A 19526-nucleotide genomic window follows, 5' to 3' on the forward strand; every position below is an offset into this window, starting at 1 on the left:
AAGAGCCACCTGTGTTTCCTTCCCCACCTGAGCTCCTTTTCCTTGTCCTCTCTCCGAGAATTAAAGGCTGGTGGGTGTCTCACCACTACGTGTCCACGTTCCTCTCTGGAGTGATGCTGACCTGGTGAGTCTCATGGGGGTCCATGAATGGGGGGAGCTGGCGGTAGGCAAGGGGGCACCTTCGGGGCTCCTGGCCTGGGCTGACTTTTGGGCCAAGAAGGAAAGCGTGAGCTTATAGCCAGGCCTCAGGGATCCCCCAGGCCCGCTGGGAGGTTTCTGGGGAGGTCCCAATGGCCTGCTGGCTGAGGCAGAGGTAACAGGGAGCGACAGATAGAGCACACGGATGAGGCTCCAAAGGAGACAGATGGAGGGAGTGGGAATCAATAAGAACTTAGGCTTCAGAATGATGATATGTGTCCCCAGGTTGTAGAACGGGCTTAAAGCAATGACGGAAGTAATCTGGTCCAGCCTGAGAGACACTGGTGCTGAAGAAGGGCAGAAATCAGGGACCTCCGTTTAATTTTAAAAGCTTTTCTCTCTTAGTTGGAATAGAGAGGGACAAGGATGAATGTCTGATTTCACAGCATGCCTCACCTTTGCTTTTCCCCCACTTCTCTGCAGGCCTAACGGATTAATTTATCAGAAGTTTCGTAATCAGTTTTTAGCGTTTTCCATTTTTCAGAGTGAGTGTCTCTTGCCTAGATTGGGGGGAGGGGGCATGGTTTCCTGTGGCTTTCACTGATGGAGGCCCCTGTCATCCCTCCTCCCTTGTGAGGGGTATGTCTGGTGTGGAAGGGAGCTCCAGGCAGGGGAAGATCCCAGAAATCCAGGAAAGAGGCATCTCCCCCCAGATCACTGCCCCATCCTGGGGTAGGGGCAGCCTGACCACCCTCACCCCTAGAATCCCCCACCACTGCCTTTTCTTCCACATGTCACAACTGGACTAGTTGTGACTTTTGTGAACTGAGTGGTGTTGAAGGCACAACTCAAAATGGAAATAGAGTATATGTTCTTTTTCTCATTTAAGAATAATTCTGGATTTATGTACAGTGAACTGGTCCCAGAGGTCACCTCTGGGAATTGGAAGCTTGGATAGTTGGGAATAGCAACAGAGAGTTCTATTTTTCATCCAGTACCTGTTTGTTCCCTTTGAATTTTATAGTGTGTGTGTATTGCCAATTAAAACAATACAATTTATTTTTTTTACATTTTTTTTTAAATTTTTTATTTATTTTTGGGACAGAGAGAGACAGAGCATGAACGGGGGAGGGTCAGAGAGAGAGGGAGACACAGAATCGGAAACAGGCTCCAGGCTCCGAGCCATCAGCCCAGAGCCCGACGCGGGGCTCAAACTCACGGACCGCGAGATCGTGACCTGGCTGAAGTCAGACGCTTAACCGACTGCGCCACCCAGGCGCCCCTTTTTACATTTATTTTTAATGTTTGTTTATTTTTGAGAGAGAGAAAGCACGTGAGCAGGGGGGAGGCAGAGAGGGGGACAGAGGATCCGAAGCAGACTCTGTGCTGACAGCAGACAGCCAGATACAGATACGGGGCTCAGATATGGGGCTCGAACTCACGAACTGTGAGATCATGACCTGAGCCCAAAGCAGGAGTCAGATACTTAACGGACTGAGCCACCCAGGTGCCCCCATGATGGGTATTTTTCTGTGTCAATACAGAGAAGGCTATCTCTTCATTTTTAGTAACTACTAAGTATCTCATTGTATGAAAATGTCTCTTGCTGTCTTAGCATTACACACAGCTCCCAGCATGATGCCACCATTCCAACAAGTATCTATTGAGTGCCCACTGCATGCTTAGGAAAGCTCTAGAAGTTTCTAGCCTAATTGGTGCTTAGCTGGGTCTTCAGATAACCTGCTCCTATTGTATTCTGGATAAGGGATAAAGTGGGTTCAGGCTGAGTGTGTGTGTGTGTGTGTGTGTGTGTTGGGAATGGGAGGGGGCTGCCCTCTGGGCAGTGAAGACCCCTGGGTCTGCACAGAGCTGGTGCCCGGTCCTGCAGGCTCTGAGCCTGGTGCTGTGCTCCCCCTGCAGGCTGTGTCCAGTTCCTGCAATATTATTACCAGAGGGGCTGCCTCTACAGGCTGCGGGCTCTGGGAGAGAGGAATCATCTGGACCTCACGGTGGGTAAGTAGCCCAACCTGGGGGTAGGTAGACGAGTACTGGCCCCTCCTTGCTCCCCCAGACCTCACCCCTAACTTCCTACACTGGGAGCACAGACCAATAAAAACATAATAAGACCTACCACACACAAAACCAGGGCTGCTGGCCTCTTGCCTAAGTTGCTTTTCATAATTCATCATGGATTCTGTTTCAGCTGACAAGCTTGAGGCCAGCTGTGTGCCAGGCCTTGATGCATGCTTCTGTCTTACCAAGTGTCTATTTTTTTTAATCTGTGTTTTATATTATAATGCTAGCCTAGTGTTGTGCATGTATAATTTGTGTATAATATACCTATATATAAATATATATAGACACATATGTATATACATTGGGAAGGTGTGCTTAATTTTTAAAATTTTTTTTTAAATTCTCTTTTAATGTTTATTTTTGAGAGAGAGAGAGAGAGAGTGGGGGAGAGGCAGAGAGAGAGGGGGGACAAGAATCTGAAGCAGGCTCCAGACTTTGAGCTGTCACAACAGAACCTGACACGGGGCTTGAACTCATGAACCATGAGATCATGACCTGAGCCAAAGTCAGACGCTTAACCGACTGGACTACCCAGGCGCTCCTTTTTTTTTTTTTAACTCATGGGGCGATTGCCCAGTCAGAAGAGCTTAAGAACTCGTTTCAACTTTCACAGGAAACTCATAAAATTCTGCCATCTTTTGAGATGGTCATTTTCGTTGAATTACTCTGCAACGTAGGCCCTACTTTGTCAGGACTCAGTTGAAGTGATGCATGCAAAAGTCCATTATAAAATGCAAAATTCTGTGCAAATTAAAGAACTTATTAAAACACAGTGCCTGTCATGTCAGCTTTCTGCAAGTGTCATCCAGCTCTAGGAGTTCTTGGTGACTTGAGGCCTGAGAGCAGTCAGGCCTGGTGCCAGGTGTTCTGCATGTGCTCTGGGTGATTTTCATAGCTGAGTGCTCACCCATCCACGAGAGGAGAGGGTTGTCCTCCCTGCCCCGTGTGGCTAGTCTCGGGGTGACTGGTGTGGCTAGGCCGCAGGCGCCTGGTGGGGCTGTGGGGGCACCTGAACCCCCTCACATGGGCCCTTGGCTTCCTCCTTCCTCTCCACAGAAGGGTTCCAGTCCTGGATGTGGCGGGGCCTCACCTTCCTCCTGCCTTTCCTGTTCTGTGGCCATGTGAGTCCCCCTGGAGTTTGTGGGTGTCCCCTGTTCTGGGCTGACCCTGGGAACGGGAGGTCTTCAGGCCTCTCCCACATTCACCAGCCATCCCCGGGCTGGGCCCTACAGGGTCCTGGGATGCCAAAGGCAAGAGACAGAAGTGGCCCTCAGCACCAGCATGCTGATTCCCACATCTTCAGGGTGTTCTGGCATAGGGTGGCCCCAGTTTCATTTTGGGGGGTTCTCAGTGTCTTGGGATAGGTGATACCAGAACCTTGGGGGAGGCTGGCCCATTCCCTGGGGTTCCCCATGTGGGACTCCAGGGGAGTCTGTTGGGACAAGCGGCGCCTGCCTCCCTCTCTCCAGTTCTGGCAGCTCTACAATGCCGTCACGTTGTTTGAGCTCTCCAGCCACGAGGAATGCAGAGAATGGCAGGTATGGGGTGTGTGTGTGTGTGTGTGTGTGTGTGTGTGCGCGCGTGTGCGTGTGTGCTGGCGGGTGGCAGAGGGTGTCCTGCAGAAGGCTGGGCCAGCTTGGAGAGAATTCTTTCCTCAGCTACCTCTTGATTCCCCACCATGGGGCCCTGTGCTCAGAGCTCCCTGCTACTGGGGCCTGGGAGACTGGGAGGGAACTTGGGAAGCCGCGGAACCCCTAAGTGGTCTGAGAGCCCTATTGAATGCTATGGGTGGGGAGGGGAGGGGGCAAGAGAGAAGCCTTCTCCAACCCTCCGTGACCCTGAGGATTCACAGCCTTCACACAGTTGGCCCAGATCTCTGCTTTCTGCTGGTGGAACCCCGCAGTTTTCTGGCAGCTTACGCTAAGGGGGTCGCGAGGTCACGGAGGCAGAGTGGGCATCTCAGCCGGGAGCCGATCTGAGCTGGCTCAACCTTTTCCTCCTTTCCCCTCCCCCGTGCTGGGCCTTCCCCTATCTTCCCGCACGCCCCTGCCCCTGCCCAGGTGTTCGTGTTGGCGCTCACTTTCCTCGTCCTCTTCCTTGGCAATTTCCTGACCACACTCAAAGTCGTGCACGCGAAACTTCAGAAGAACAGAAACAAAGGGAAGAAGCTGTGAGCCAAGGGACCTGTGCACCCCCAGCCCCTGGGGTTCAAGACTGCAGGGGGTTCCAGCTGGCACCTGGCTGCACCTGATTTCCTCCCCACAGTGTCCTTGGCCACTGCAGCAGCCACCTCAGGGGCCAGCGCATCACTGGTAGAAGGGCCAAGGCCCTGGTCCCCAGTGGACAAGGAATGTGGCCCCTGCCCGTCTGCACAATGTTAGCCTGCTCAGCCTCCCTATTTATGACATATTTAACACGGGGTCCTCCCGACTGCCCTAGAATCCGCAGTCTTCCCTCGCTGCCCTCTCACGGCTGAGACTGGGTCAGTCTTCCTGGGCGGGGACCTAAAGCCTCAGGGAGCCCCTCAGGTTGGGGTTTGGATGTGCCTCGTTGGAGTGCCAACCTGCTACTTACTGAGTCCCCAGCAGGTGGAAGGAAACCCCTCGGCGTCCTGTGGAGCCTCCCTCCCCGGGGCAAACCGGCAAACCGCTTCCGCTGTAAGCTCTCCTGGCCTCCGCTGCTCCGTGGTGGGGTATTTAAGTTCTCAGAGAATCACTGTCTGTCTGTGCCTGGTGCTCTTTGTGCTTCCTCTCCCTCCTGCTGGCCACCTGGGGAGAGGTGCCCTGCCTCCCCGAGGGCCTGGTCCCTGGGGTGGGCCTGAGGCGAGGGGGGTGCTGCTACCACCAGAGGGCGCCCCAGCCTTGGCATCACTTGGGTGGTTTGAGATCGTTTGGTGTTGGGTTTTTTTGAATTTGAAAGTTTGGCTTCCTGACCCCCACCCCTCAGCCCACCTTCCTGAATTCTTGCAGTGAGTGGGACCCTTACTTTCAGCGCTGGCTGGGACTTAAGCCATCACAGAGCTCACCCACCCTCCCCCTCAGGTTCTAGAATGTTGGTGGGGAGAGTCTGAGCAGGCTCACTTCTGGGAGGTGGCACTTGGAAGCCAGGACAAGTCCGCTGGTCACCTTGTGTCGGATTCTGTACTTGAATGCTTGTGGGGACGATGAAGAAGCTAGCAGGTTTGGTCGAATGTTCGGCGCCTTCTCCCACACGCGAGCCTCAGCTGCCTTTAACTATTTCCCTACAAACCCCCTCTGACCAGAGTTCAGGGCTGGCATCCACAGTCATGCTTTGGCTCTCAGGGGAGTTTAAGCTTCTTTTTTAATTGTTACATTTTTAAAATATGAAATTTCCCCTCCACCCCAGTAAGGGTCCACATAAAAACCCAGATTTCTACTTTCCCTAGAAAAATGGAAAGATCTGTCAACATTCCTACAGGGCAGTTCTTGGCTGGGCTGAGCTGCCTGCCTAGGATGGGGTGCTTGCTTTCTAGTATGCCACAGACCCACCACTCCCTTTTGTACCTGTCCTGTTTCACTCGTTTGCACCTCCCATCTGGCCCTAAGGCACTTGAGTTTTCCCTAGACTAGGAGTCGGTAAACTTTTTCTGTAAAGGGCCAGATGGTAAGTAAATATTTGAGGGCCAGATAATCTGTTACAACTACCTTAGCCTGCAGTTGTAGGGCAAAAGCAGCTGATGCATACATAAATGCTGTGTCCCATTTGGCTGTGTCCCAACAAAACTTTATTTACAAAAACAGGCAGCTGCCAGATTTGGTCCACAGACTATACGGTTTGTGGACCTCCGTCCTATATCATTTGTCCATGAGGCCTTGGATTGACGACGCTCTTGACTCCCCAGGTCATGGCAGGGCCTTGGGGAACCTGTGTGAGGTGGGTGGAATACAGAAGTCTCTTTCCCTAGCAATTGACTTCAGAGAGGCTCAGGCTTAGTGGGGCTGAGGCAGGAGATCCCAGGGAGGGCAGGAGGCACCTGAAGCCGTTATGCCGCGTTCAGTAAGGCTGACTCCTGGCTCACTCAGGAAGCAAGCAGCTCTCAATCTGTGGGGCATTAGAATCACCTGGGGCACTTGTTTAAAAGCTCCCGGAAGTGACTGCAGACCTTCCAGGAGGAGGTTCGGTGGATCTGCAGCTGGGGGTTAAGTGTGTTTTCACAGGAGGTCAAGGGGGTCTCAGCTCCAGAACTCCACATCCTGGCAGAAGTGGAGGCTGTGAGGGACGGAGGAAACTTGATGACTATTGAAATGAGCCAGTGCCGTCCTTTTGCAGATAGGGAGATAGTCCACAGAGAGGAGTGACTTCCCCAAGGTCACTCGGAGCCAGTGTCACTTTCATCTCAAGTTCCTGGTACTGGGGGGTTGCAGGTGAGGAGCCCCTGAGCAGAGGTTGGATGTGTGGTCCAGGGTACTTTTTGCTTTTTGAGAGAGTTTCTTGTCCCCTGGTGGCCCAGCCAAAGGCTGAGACTGGAGTCCTCTGTGGGGGGGCCGGGGCCACTGTTGGCCCCCGTGTCCGGGGCTGGTGCCTGTGTTGTCCCGATAGGCCCCTATCCCATCGTGGTCCCCGAGCTCCTGGAGGAAGGAAGTGAGGAGCTGGAGAGTGCAGCCGTGCCTATCTCCAGAGCCCAGGGAGGCGGGTGACATGGGAGCAGCGGTCGGGGGGGGGGGGGGGGGGGGCGTGTGGAACGCTGACGAATCCACACTTATCCACGTACCAGATGTAGTTCTTTGTTTTAAGCATAGGTTTTGAGGACCTATTGGGTGTGCAAAGGGGGATACACGTGGCTGGGGGGAGGCCGCGTACTCCTGAGTCCTGGGGACATATGCCGGTTCCAGGTACAGAGGGACTGAGTCTAGCACCCTCACCCACCTCCATGCGGGCCACAGCTCCAGTGTGAACCCAAAGGTGAGTTCATGGTCAGAGCCGCAGCTGGGAAATAAGAGATCTCCAGAATGTTCTAAGAGTCTAACCAGAGGCTCCAGACACAAGGAGACACCCACCTCCAGGTGCCCTTGGAAAGCTGGGGATGGGGCAGGATCTCGGAGTATAATCTGGGGCTGGTGGCCTGGCCCCTGTCAGTCTTGCCCTGAGGGCTTTGTGCCCTACCCAGAGGGGTCAGAGCAGCAGGCACAACCGGTGTTGTTTCTGCCGCTGTGCTTTCTTCAGAGCACTGAGGGCAACCTTGGCGGCCTCTCGGAAAACGTCCTCCACATTCTCCCGAAACTTGGCAGAACATTCTAGGTAGAGGGCGGCTCGGATCTGTTCGCAGGCGCTCTGACCCTGGGTGGGCGGGAAGGGCTGGCATTAGATGAGGGGCCTGGAGCATGGGGCACCTCCTGACACCCCCTCATGGATCTGGGGACTTGGATCTGGCTCTGGGGGGCCCCCCGGGGCGGGGCAGAGGTCTTGGTGTGGAGCCCCCTTCTCCCTATCCCGGGCCCAGCCCCCACCAGTGTGGGTGGATGGAACATAAAGGCCCGTCTGGTGTGGCCTGAGGGCTGCAGCTGCTGAGAGAAGCGTCCTGTCCACCTTCAGGCAGAGAGGGGGCCGGATCCCGACAACTGTGTCTGCCAGGCCTCTGCCGAGCTAGGGGCCTCCAGACACGAAGGGCTTCCTACTTGCCTCTCTCCTCTCCTCCAGAGCACAACTAAGGAAACGGCTTGCTAGGAGAGTAAAAACTCTCTCTTCTAACATTTGCTTTTATTAATGCTTCTTTTTATTAAACTTTCTTACCAGTGTTCTTTGTGTTCCTTTTATCGTCCCGTGCCTCACCCAGAAAGCCGCAGGGTTTGGTTTTGCCCGTGACTCTCGTGGGTAGGGGAACCCTGCTTTTGAACAAGGCCTGCCTCTCCAGTCCCCTCTGGCAGACAGGACAGGATGGTGGTTAAGCACCCAGACTCCGGAGCCAGAGTGGGGCAGGATCCTGGCGATACGCTGCAGGTTAGCTGTGTGGCTCTTAACCTCAACTTAACCTCTCTGGGTCTCCACTTCTCTCCCACAAAATAGGGGATGCCAACAGAACACACCTCAGCATTATAAGGATTAAAGGAGGCAGGGAAGAAGAGGGCGGAGAGGAGGGAAATGGAGGGGGAGAGAGGGGAGACCCCCTGCCGACCTGCATGTAGGTGATGGGCTCCAGCTGGGCCGCCCTGAGCTTCCGCAGCTGCTCCTTGTCCTTCCTCAGGTCTGTCTTGCAGCCAATGAGCACCGTGGGGGTCCCACGGCAGAAATGTGTGACCTCAGGGAACCACTGTGGAGGGAGAAGGCAGGCATCAGGGCTGAGGCCAGATCCGTGGTCCCCACCCCTGAGGTAGGCTGGCTTGGTCGCGGGCCTCACCTTGATGAGGACGTTTTCATAGCTGGTGGGGTTCATGACGTCATAGCAGATGAGCACGAGGTGGGTGTTCTGGTAGGACAGGGGTCGCAGCCGGTCATAATCTTCCTGCCCTGAAACCGGAGGGTAGGTAGGGGTCAGGGGGGCACCACTTCCTTGTCCACCTGACTCCCCTGTCTGGGCTCCGATGGGCAAGGGGTTGGTGACTCTGTCTCTAAGGCCTCAGTTTCCTCGTCTGCAAAACAGAGGTGGCAACCCCTGGTAGCAAAGGTTACACGAGACGAAACCCATGCAGTGCCCAGAATGGCCTGATTACAGGGCGCTCAGGAGAAACTGGAGAAACTTGCTAGCGATTTTGCCCGTGACCATTACCGCTGCCCCCTTGCCCTGGCACCCAGGTTAGAGAGAGAGAGGCCGAATCCCTCCCCTCCCTGAAGGCTCAGGGGCTGGTGGGGCCCAGGCCACTGTGGGGCCGGGCAGGCAACCAGCACAGCTGCTGTCAAGCTCACCACACTCAGACTCACGTGGGGAGACTGAACACCCCTCCCCCAGCAGACTGAATCAGAGGCCAAGGCTGAGTGTGGCTTTTTAATGTTTTTAGTAATTGTTTCTATTGACAAGTTCAAACTTAAAAGTTGCAAAAAGGGTGCCAAGAACGCCCTCAGATCTCCGAGTGTTTACACTTTGCTCCACTTGTAAACACGTGAGCCACGCCAGAGTAATGGCCGGCGTCCTGCTTCTTCACCCCAGGATGGTGCCCCGCGGATCTTCTAAGAACAAGCACGTTCTAGATCACCTCCCATAGTACAGGTATCAAACGTGAGCAACCGCCACTGACGCTGTTCTCTAGCCAAACCCACAGGCTGTACTCAGGTGTCACCGGTGATGTCCCGTAGGGGGGGTTGCTGTGGTCCAGAAGCAGGCCCAGGGTTATGCCCTGCACTTGGTCACCCTATGCCCTAGCGTTCTTAAAGGCACAAAGGTGACCTCCTTCCATTACTTGGGACGCAGAGGCCCAGGAATCCCCTGCCCCTACCCCGGCGAGGCGCCAGCCTACCCTCTGGCTCCCTCCCTGCCAAAGTTGGCCTTTCCACTGAAGGTGGACAGACCACATCCTGCTCCCGCCCCCCAGCTGCTGCCAGGATACTGCCACCTTCTCCCTTCCCACTGGTTCTCCCTCAATCCAGGACCCCTGAGGGCGTGCAGTGAACGGCAGCCACAGTTATGGCAGTGGCTGGGCCAGGAGGACTCCATGCAGCCATTTAGCCCGAGTCCCCCCCGACACTGTCAGGGCCCGGCCGACTCAGATTCTTCTGTCCTTATCACCACAAAGCTGGAGAAATCCTCGTACGATGGTGGGAAACAGGCCAGGATGCTGCTTCAGCTCATCTCCAAACTGTCCCCTCTCCTAATCTTTGTCCATGTCCTTCTAGACCTGTGCTGTCCCATAGGGTAGTCACTAGCCCCATGTGGCTATTTAAGTTAATTAACATTAAAAATTCAGGTTCTCCATTGCACTAGCTACATTTCAAGTGATTCATCGCCACACAGGGCTAGTGGCTGCCGTAAATGGGCAGCTCAGGTGCAGGACCTGTATCACTGAAGAAAAGTTCTATTGGATAGCATGGCACCATCCAAGCCACAGCTGGTCGCCCATGATCTCCTGCTGCCTCTTAACAATCCACTCTCCCTCCACCCAGCAGCTGGATGAACCTAAAACGCGACTGAAATCCTGCCTCTCTCCCCTCAAAGGAAAAACATCTTCAATAGGGGCACCTGCATGGCTCAGTTAAGTGTCTAACTTTTCGGTCTTGGCTGAGGCCACGTTCTCACAGTTCGCGAGTCCCAGTCCCGAGTCTGTACGGAGCCTGCTTGGGATTCTCTCTCTCCCTGCCCTTCCCCTGCTCACTCTGTCTCTCTCAAAATGAATAAACTTAAAAAATATATACCTTCAATAGCTCTCTATTGCCTTTTGTACTAAATCCAAACATCTCCCAGGGGTCCACATGACCTGCACCCACGGACCCTGACCTTATCTCCCTCCCCCCACCCACCCCCCCCACTGTTTCCAAACCCACCAAGCTCTGGTGCCTCAGAGCCTTTGTACTTGCTGTCTTCCCACACCTGGAATGCTTTTCAAATTTTTTTTTTCACATTTTCTTTTTAGCATTATTTAAAAATATTCAGGCTGACAGTCCACGTTATTTCCTTTTCTAGGATAATTGTCTCCTCTCTACTTCTACTTCAAGTTGATACCCCCCCTTATGCTTTATATGCTTTTTATTATTTTTTTTTAATGTTTATTTTTGAGAGAGTGCAAGCGGGGGAGGGGCAGAGAGAGGGGCATAGAGGATCCTAAGCGGGCTCTGCGCTGACAGTAGCGAGCCCAATGGGGGGGCTCAAACTCATGAACCACAAGATCATGACCTGAGCCAAAGTTGGATACTCAACTGACCGAGCCACCCAGGTGCCCCACTTCTTCTTCTTCTTCTTTTTTTTTTTTTTTAAATGTTTTTTATTTATTTTGAGAGACAGTGCAGGGGAGGGGCAGAGAGAGGGAGAAAGAGAATCCCAAGCAGGCTCCGCACTGTCACTGCTCAACTTCATGAACCGTGAAATCATGACCTGAGCCAAAATCAAGAGTCAGACGCTTAACACGCTGAGGCACCCAGACACCCTGCTTTAGACACTTCTTAGAGTGCTTTTGCCTAGGGACAGTTAAGAAATCCTTACAGCCACCACCCGATATGCTAGTCAAGAAGTTAAGAATGCTCCCATGTACACTGAGCTCAAAGAAGTGACCTGCCCGAGGTCATCAGTGAGCCAGGCAGGACTCAACCCCAGTTTATCAAGTTCTGGGTCAAGCATTCCTTCTGCTGATACCAGCAAGGCTCTATTCCGCTTTGCATTGTGCAAAAATAGGTTCTGGTCCTCCATGATTTAATGATGTTTCCTAATTCTGGCATAACATACATATCCATTCCCTGTTAGAAATATGGCAGGAGTAGGGGCACCTGGATGGCTCAGTCGGTTAAGCGTCCGACTTTGGCTCAGGTCATGATCTCGCGGGTCCTGAGTTCGAGCCCCACGTCGGGTTCTGTGCTGACAGCTCAGAGCCTGAAGCCTGCTTCGGATCCTTGTCTCCCTCTCTTCTGCCCCTCCCCCACTTACATTCTGTCTCTCAAAAATAAATAAACATTAAAAAAAAAAAAAATAGGGCCGGAGTGGACAAGTAGTTGTAAAACAGGCCTCTTGTGCTCCAACTGCTTCCCTCATCCTGACTGGCTGGCCCCTCAAGAGAGGCCGTCCCTCGTCTCTCACCACACAGAGTCTCCCCCACCCTGGGTGTCCACAATCCATGCTCAGACACTGGTTTACTGCCTGTCTCCCCATGGACTGTAAGCACCCTGGGGGCAGGGACCATGTCTGTCCTCGCAAATAACCCCTGGCGCCCGGCAGGCGTCCAGTCAAGACTGGCTGGTTGTTGGCTGACGCTGTTCAGCTCTTGTCAGATGCAGCAGAGACCAGGGCCGCGACGTGCCAGGGGGTTTAGCAATTACGGCCTGTGAGGATTTCAGCAGAGCTGATGAGGGCAGAAGTCGGGCAGCCGTGGGTTGAAGGAGGAAGCCAGACCTAGCCTGGTCCCCTTTGGGGGCCTCTGCCCTTGCTGTTTCTAGAAGGTTCTTCCCCAGGTAGCGGCAAGGCTTGCTCCCTCCTTTCCTTCAGGTCTCTGCAGAAATGTCACCTCCTCGGGGGCAGCTTTCCTGACTGCTCGGAGACAAAGCCTCCGACCCAGTCTGTCCCACGCCCGACCATGGCTTTATTATTCTTCTGAGTACGTATCACTATCTGACGTTTGATTTGGGTTTGGCTTTGTCTCCCCACCATGAGCACGGTTGCCCCTGAGGACAGGGGCCATCTCTGTCATCCCCTGGGATGCAGGCGCACGCAATAAACATGTGGTGAGTGAACGAACGAATGAGTGGGTGAGTGGGTGTAACAATAATCTCCTCGGCTGTCAGCAAGGGCGTTTCACCTCGATCACCTGTGTTAACTTAAGCAGCCACCTGGGAGGTAAGCTGGGCGGAGAAAGTTCTTCCTGTTAGGAGCCCATGTGGCTGAGGGGGGGGCCTTTTGCAAGGTCATAGATAGGTTCCCTGTGAGCTGGAGAGCCAGCTCAGTCCCTAACTCCAAGGTCAGCTGCCTGCCGCGCCGCTCGAAAATGGCCAAAAATTCTCTCAGGGAGCCTTCCCCAAGATCCCGACTGGGAATTGACCTCTGGACCTTGTTTCCTCACAGATGGTCTCCTGACCTGTGAAACAACACACCTCGGCAGTGCTCACTCATGACGAAGGCTCGTTGTGCTCTCTCATGGCTTCATTTGAAGCCCGTGGCCTACACTATCTCATCACGATGCCAACAAGGTAGGGCTGTAGTTATCCCCATTTTAGAGATGCAAGAAAGTGTAGCACAGAGAGGTGAAGCGAGTTGCCTTAAGGTCACACAGCTAAGGGGACACTCTGTAAAAGACAGAGGACCGTAGGTGAGACTACTGGGGGTGCCTCTCTCAGTCCACTCGAGAGGGTAGGGAGCTGTCCTCACCCTACAAGCCCCAGGCCCGACCAAATAAGGCAAAGACTGCCAACACAGGTATCTCAAGAGAGAGGGGTTCTGGGAGGGGATGGGCAGCCAGCTCAGCTTCCAGCTCCCTCCTCCAGGTTGCCTTCCTGGCTTGACTGTGCCTGGCTCAACTTTCCCAAGATTCAGTGTGGACCTCCACGTGGAGACCAGGCCAACAAACGATGGACTCCCGCATGCTGTTGGCCTCATGTCCCCTCGGGAGGTGTGGAGTGTCCTGACACCTCTCCTCTATGAGTCAGGAGAGCCAGGCTACACTCAGACTCTCATTCCGTGACTCGGATGCCTTCCCTCCCTGGACCTCAGTTTCCTTATCTGGCAAAGGGGGTGATAACCCTGCCCCTGATACTGGAAATAAAGGACTGGGAGGCTGAGCAATGTCGGACAAAGGGGAAGGACTGTTACTATGGTTACTATTGAACCAGAAACTTCTGGGGGGGGGGCTGGGTGAGGGGTTCTAACCCTGGATCTTTGGACCCACAAGTTTTAGGGGGCCCTCCAGCCACAAGGCGATACTAATACCCTCCCCATCTACCCACACTGATGCCAGGGCTTAAAGGGGCCAAGTCACCTGTCCAGAGGCACACCGGGCTTCCACTCTGGCCTCTGCAGATGAGCTTGCACGGAGTCACGTGCAAAAGGACGCATTTGTTTCTGAAGAGGAAAGGTCTTCTGGGCCCCAGCTCCCCTTGAAGTGGCCCATCTTCCTGAAGCTGGCAGTGCAGTGGGGTGGGGAGGAAGTGAGGCTCTCGCCTAGCACGAGGGTATTTCCTTTGTGGGAAGGAGCTTTGCTGTGTCAGTCATCTCTGCAGGGGCAGGGATCGCTAAGGCCTGGAGCCCGGTTGAGGAGAGAGGGTGTCACTGGGCCACAGTGGTCCCCAAATATTCTGGACCTACCAGAGCAGGTGGTTCCCAGCTCCAGCCAGGACGTCGGTCAGGGGAGGGGCGCAGGCAGCATGAGAAGGGGAAGCTGCCAGAAGAGGAACCCGTGTATTGCTACTGGGGCCCGCCCACCTGTGCTTCCTCCCCAGGCAGGAGGAGCTGGGCCGGGGCAGCCCCAGCCTGGAGCTGAGGCCACATTCTGACTGGCCCTTGGCTTCAGCTCTTCAAGTCTCCAGGGCTCCTCGCCCCTAGACACCCCTCTTGTCCCCGATTCCCTGTCTCACAACTCCTTTGCCCCCAACTTTTCCTATTGTTGCCATCTCAGGCTGGGAAGGGGACCACAGCCCCCCACCTCCCCGGGCAACCCTCATTCCATTCTGTGACACCCTCACCCCGGGGCCCACCCCAAGGCCCGCACAGCCCCATCTCTAGTTGGTGTCTTAACAGCCCACCTTGTCCCCACCTCCCTTCTGTCCAGGAAACTTCAGACCACACCACAGCTTCCTGCCTCTGACAGTGTCAGGGCGGGGTGGGGGGTGGGGGCAGGGGAGCCCGCCTCCCCCTCACCTGTCAGCACTAAGAGCTCCACCTCCCCTCAACCACCCTCAAGCCACTGTGTCTGTATCTGCTTCCGCAGGATGGAGACGCACAGCCAGACTGGCCTCCCACGTGACTCCCACAGACTGGCCTCCCCTGTGGCCAAGGTCCTGAGTGTGGAGAAATTCAGCCTCTCAGGGGCCACCCTGAGCCCACAGTTCTGGCTGATCAACCAGTGGTTGGTCAGAAAGATGCTACTCTGCACTCCCCTCCACCGCCCCACCATAGGGTTTAGCTCATCAGGTTCCAGAACCTTCTACAATAACTTTTACTAGACTCATCTCCAGTATAGTCATTCCCTTCACCCCCTTAGTCTCTATCTTTCTCTAGTAGGTCACCTGGCCACCCTTTTCTGCTGTTTATTTTTGATATCCATCTACCCCACAGGTAGAGAGGATCTCACTGCCTTTATTACACAGGACCTTCTCCAAGGGTGTCTCTGAATCCAGATTTATTCTTTCTATTTTTTTTTTCCAATGCTTATAAATTTTTGAGAGAGAGAGAAAGAGCACGAGCAGTGGAGGGGCAGAGAGAGAGGGAGACACAGAATCTGAAGCAGGCTCCAAGCTCTAAGCTGTCAGCACAAGAGCCAGATTCGGGGCTCGCTTAACCAACTGATCCACCCAGGCGCTCCTCAGATTTATTCTTCATTCATTCCATAAGCGCCGTGCTGGGCACTTGGTGTGTAGAAGAGGAATGACCCAGTCTCTCCTTCATGTTCCTCGCAACAGGGCTTCCTGGGTCACGGTAGGGCACCCTTGAAGAAACACCCATGTTTCTTTCTCCCTGAGTGTTCCTCCTTGGGCCGTCCTGCTGACTCTGAAGCCATTCTACTCCCCCGGGACTCCACTGAAAGGTTCAAACCCCAGCTCTGTTTTTCTGCTGCTTGGGAGAACCTTGCTGGGAGGGCAGGGCGGGGGCCAGCACAGATCTCTGCAGGCCACGGATTCAGAACAGGTTGGGTTTGGGTCTGAGCCTGAATGATGGTGGTGTGAGGGGGTGGTGCTTAAAAACTCACAACACTTAGTGAGCCCTTCCTAAGAGCCAGCCCCTGTGTTATACATCACATGGATCTAATTTACTCCTCAAGACTGTTTTAGCCCTGATTACAGAGGAGGAACCTGAGGTCCAGGTGTCCCCGATGACACACAGCCGAGGAGCCAGTGTCAACAAAGCCCAGGTCTGATTCCAAAGCATGTGGCAGGAAGATCGTTGTTGCCCTGGTGGCCGCCCTGGTGCCTCTGATGGCTGGGCCTGAAGCTCCGCCATCCCTCCCGCAGCACCTGTTAGCGCAAATCCTTCCTTACACCAAGCAGAAACTTCCAGAACCTCCACACCACAATCTGTCCTGACATGTTCTTTGAACATCCTTCTCTGGGCAAGGCCACGATGACCAGAAGTGGTCCCTGTGTTGGGTCTGATGGGGGAGGCTTCCACGAACAGTGAACCCCAGGGGCCCTGAGGGCAGAGGAAGGAGGAGTGACCACTCCCCTCTGACTCTCCCTGCTGCACCAGCACCCCACCCACAAAGTGGGGCTAATGGACCTGCCCCTCCCTGGGTCCCCAACAGGAAGCATGTGAAACTAAAAGTGTTCCAGCCACACCATGATTTTTACTGCTCCTAGAGCTATGTCCCTGGGAATTCCTCAACAACTTTTGGCTTTCTCAGTTCACAGGGCTGGAAGCACAGCCCTGCCCTGGGGGTAGCCCTTCGGGGTCCTCATCCAACAAGATGGGGCTCCTTAGAAGCCGCTACGGGCGGGAGCCACCATACAGTAAAGGCTGATGAAGTCAGGAACGGAGGAGGGGTCTGGGGGCCAGACAGTCCCTTTTCTGATTCTCTCCAGGGTGGCATGAGAGATCCATTGACAGGCTTGGGGTGGGGCATGTCTGGGTTTGGGCTCCGTCCTGTCCCGGGCCAGGGGAGACTTCCCCTTACACATACAAGGCTTGGCTGGCAGGGAAAAGGGCACCTGATGACATGGTTCCACGCAGATCACTAAACACTGAGTCACAGAGGTTGGGTGAGGTTCTATCCGGGGATCCTGACCTTTGTCCCCCAGTGTTGGCTGAGCCCAGAGGGGGACTGAGGGCAGGATGCAAGCTCCTTGGGGGCAGACCCCGCACCCCCTCCCTGCAGCTCCCAACAACAGGGACTCTAATATCTGACTCGATTCGCATAAATCCACTTGCTTTAGGAGCTGCAGGTGGCAGAGAGAACCTTATTTTGGACTTACGTTCCCTATAGCTGTGTTCCTTCCTCAGTGCTTGGTTTATTCGTAGGGAACCAGGAAGACACAGAAAACTGTAGCCACAAAATCCTAGAACCACAGGCTCAGAACTGTAGACCACAGAATTCCAGAGCCGTGTATTGTAGCCTATGGAATCCCAGAAGTGTGGAACTCAGAATCAATATCCACAGGACCCTGGAGCCTCAGGACTGTCAACCACAGAATCCCGGGGTCACAGGCTCTGATCTGTAGCATGGAATATTATAGACCCGACCCAGAAATTCAGCCCACAGAATCCCAGCATCAGTGGACTCAAACCTGCAGCCCACAGAGTCTTAAAGAGACCACAGCATGCAACACATGAAATCCTGGAACCATGGGGTGCAGAAGTGATGCCCACGGTTTTCTAGAACCACAGGAGAGGAACGAAGCCATGGGTTCCCAGCATATCAGCACTAGGAAGGTGGCGGAGGAGCTCATGTCATTCAAAGACCCTCCTTTCAAAGGGGCGACTGAGGCCCTCTGAGCCTCCAGGCCACCCTGCCAGCGCCCCTCCGCAGCCTTCAGGAGTGACAGGATGTCAGGGCCCAAAGAGGCTGGTGGGGGTGGGGGGATGCCCGGAGGGGGATACCCGGGCGGGGGAAACCCTTTGGACACCCGGGACCCTCGGCGCGCAGGCGCACTCACCAGCGGTATCGTATAGGTTCAGGGTCACCTCCTTGCTGCCCACATTCACTCTGGCCGTGTACTTCTCGAACACGGATGGGGCGTAGTGCTGTCGGAGAAGGGGTCGGGCTGGTTCTTAAGGGGTGCGACGGAGGCCCGGGTACGGCTGCACCGCCCGCCTTCTCCCCATCCAGCTCACCTCCCCTCACTCTGATGGGCTCTGGAATTCCCGAGGAAGAGCCCCGGGGTGGCGGCTGCCTCTCCGCGCGCTGGACGCCGGGGAGCCGGGGTCCAGGCTGAAGGCCGTCCGTCGCCCCCGATGGTCCCAAGCCCATTTCCCCCGTAGCCTAACCCTCACCGCCCCCCCACCACCCCCGGCGGGCCTCACCTCAGGGAAGGAGCCCTGGCTGTACACCATGAGCAATGATGTCTTGCCGCAGCCGCCGTCACCCACGATCACAATCTTCAGCTCCTTCCTGCCCGGGTCCGGGCCCGGGGCCCCGGGGGCGTCCATAGCCGGGAGCCGGCGGCACTGGCAACAGCGCGCGGGACAGACCGCTGGGGCTGAGAGATCGGGGGCGGGGGCGGGGGCGGGATCCAGGGGCGGAGCTAGAGAAGCCCCTCCCACTTTGTGCAGGCATCGCCTCCGCCAGGCAGCCACCCGGGCCCACCTCCCAACCTGTCTTCCTTCTCGTTAGGGTCCTAGCCCGGTGCGTTCACCTGTCATTCCCAGAGAAACTGAGGCAGCTGAGAAACAGGAGCTCAGCCTGAAGCGCGGCTCCCACTCGCTCCCCTGCACGTCACGGCGCGCCCCCCACCGGCAAGATTCGATGGTTTCCGCGGTACCTCGCTGGGCACCCCTGATTGGCAGGCTCCGCCTTCTGGCAGGGCCCCTCTGATTGGTCGACTCGGCCTCCCCCATCTGACAGAGACTCTTTGATTGGCGGACCGTTGCCCCAGCACCAGAGTTCAGGAGACTGGGTCTCCAGTTCTGGGAAAAGCCCCCTCGCTTTGCCCCGCCCCAGCTGTGTGGCCTGGGGCAAGTCGGCTTCCGACCTCAGTTTCCCTACTAGGTAGGTTGGTCGAGCCAGGAAAGATGCTAGCACAGGGGGCGTGCCTGCCCACCTAGCCCAGCCCTACGGGCGCCAGTGTGGGTGCAGGTTGGGGGTGGGGAAGAGCGGTTCCCCTCACCTACCCCTCCCACTTCCCTAAGAGCGCAAGGTGGGCGTCTGGCGCCCTCTGGCGGGCAGTCATCTTGGGGCGGACGGCTTGGAAGGCAGGTGAACTCCGGGAACAATTTCCTTTGGGGGTTGGCCCCAAACCACGCGGGCGGAAGCCTCTTTCTAGCAGGGGCCAGAGGCGTGAACCGAGGAAGACACCGTCGAGGAAGGGATGGGGAAAGCTAGGACAGATCTAGTTGTGAGAAGCTGGGCCCATTGATAACTTCCACCCCACCCTTAAATTTGATTTGATTAAGCGCTCTCCAGCCATTAGCCACATATCTTCAGGCCACAAGCCAGGCAGTCTCATCAATCCTCCCACGCCCCTTGATTAAAACAACTATTTATTAAGCACTATGTGCAGGATAACACGAGGGCTGCTGGCTGAGACCACCCAACCCTTCCCTCCCTGCAACAGTCCTTCGCAAAAGCCAGGCTAGTGGTCAGGAGAGGCAGGAGACCCCTGGAGCTCGTGTGCGGCAAGCAGGCATTGAAGCATGGCTAAGTGAGGGAGAGGGGTCCGACCAGCTGGGGTAGGATCTCTGGTAGGTTCCTCAGAGAGGGCTAGGCAGGACTCAGGATCTTCTTGCCCCACCCCCACCCCATCCCCGGGAAGATTCTGAATTTCCAAGTTCTCAGTAAAGACCAAGTAAATTTTACTTCAGGGAGGAAATTGCCAACCTGGCAATTTTGTTAAGTGCCCCGTCCGTTCTCAGCGGATGCAAG

General features: G+C 55.2%; 2 protein-coding genes and 1 long non-coding RNA gene across 7 annotated transcripts in view; 2 read left to right on the top strand and 1 right to left on the bottom strand.

Moving 5' to 3' along the window:
* The window catches only part of TMEM120B (transmembrane protein 120B), a 42537-nt gene extending 37607 nt beyond the window's left edge, over positions 1 to 4930 (top strand). Inside the window, exons 7-12 of the mRNA XM_058691321.1 lie at positions 59 to 124; positions 622 to 683; positions 2059 to 2151; positions 3271 to 3335; positions 3684 to 3752; positions 4275 to 4930. Of these exons, the coding sequence (XP_058547304.1) occupies positions 59 to 124; positions 622 to 683; positions 2059 to 2151; positions 3271 to 3335; positions 3684 to 3752; positions 4275 to 4388 (469 nt within the window). The 3' untranslated portion in view covers positions 4389 to 4930. The remainder of the gene's footprint in view (positions 1 to 58; positions 125 to 621; positions 684 to 2058; positions 2152 to 3270; positions 3336 to 3683; positions 3753 to 4274) is intronic.
* A 1012-nt stretch (positions 4931 to 5942) lies between these two features.
* RHOF (ras homolog family member F, filopodia associated) lies at positions 5943 to 18282 on the bottom strand. Its single transcript, XM_058691323.1, has 5 exons — positions 17969 to 18282; positions 17602 to 17689; positions 8570 to 8679; positions 8348 to 8482; positions 5943 to 7512 (listed from the first exon to the last, which is right to left on the bottom strand). Exons 1-5 carry the CDS (start codon positions 18092 to 18094, stop codon positions 7348 to 7350), a joined length of 624 nt encoding a protein of 207 aa, XP_058547306.1. The 5' UTR covers positions 18095 to 18282; the 3' UTR covers positions 5943 to 7347.
* Positions 7523 to 19154, top strand: LOC131489396 (uncharacterized). 5 transcript variants are annotated; one of them, XR_009250533.1, is made up of 5 exons: positions 7523 to 8172; positions 12293 to 12401; positions 12866 to 12990; positions 13285 to 15539; positions 18279 to 19154. It is a non-coding gene; the product is annotated as an uncharacterized LOC131489396 (long non-coding RNA). The 5 variants fall into 5 exon arrangements; XR_009250530.1 differs by having other exon boundaries at positions 15415 to 15539; XR_009250529.1 differs by having other exon boundaries at positions 12866 to 15539.
* The last annotated feature ends 372 nt before the right edge of the window (positions 19155 to 19526 follow it).

The sequence above is a fragment of the Neofelis nebulosa genome, chromosome 11 (genome assembly GCF_028018385.1).
Source record: "Neofelis nebulosa isolate mNeoNeb1 chromosome 11, mNeoNeb1.pri, whole genome shotgun sequence".
In the NCBI taxonomy this organism is placed as follows: domain Eukaryota; kingdom Metazoa; phylum Chordata; class Mammalia; order Carnivora; family Felidae; genus Neofelis; species Neofelis nebulosa.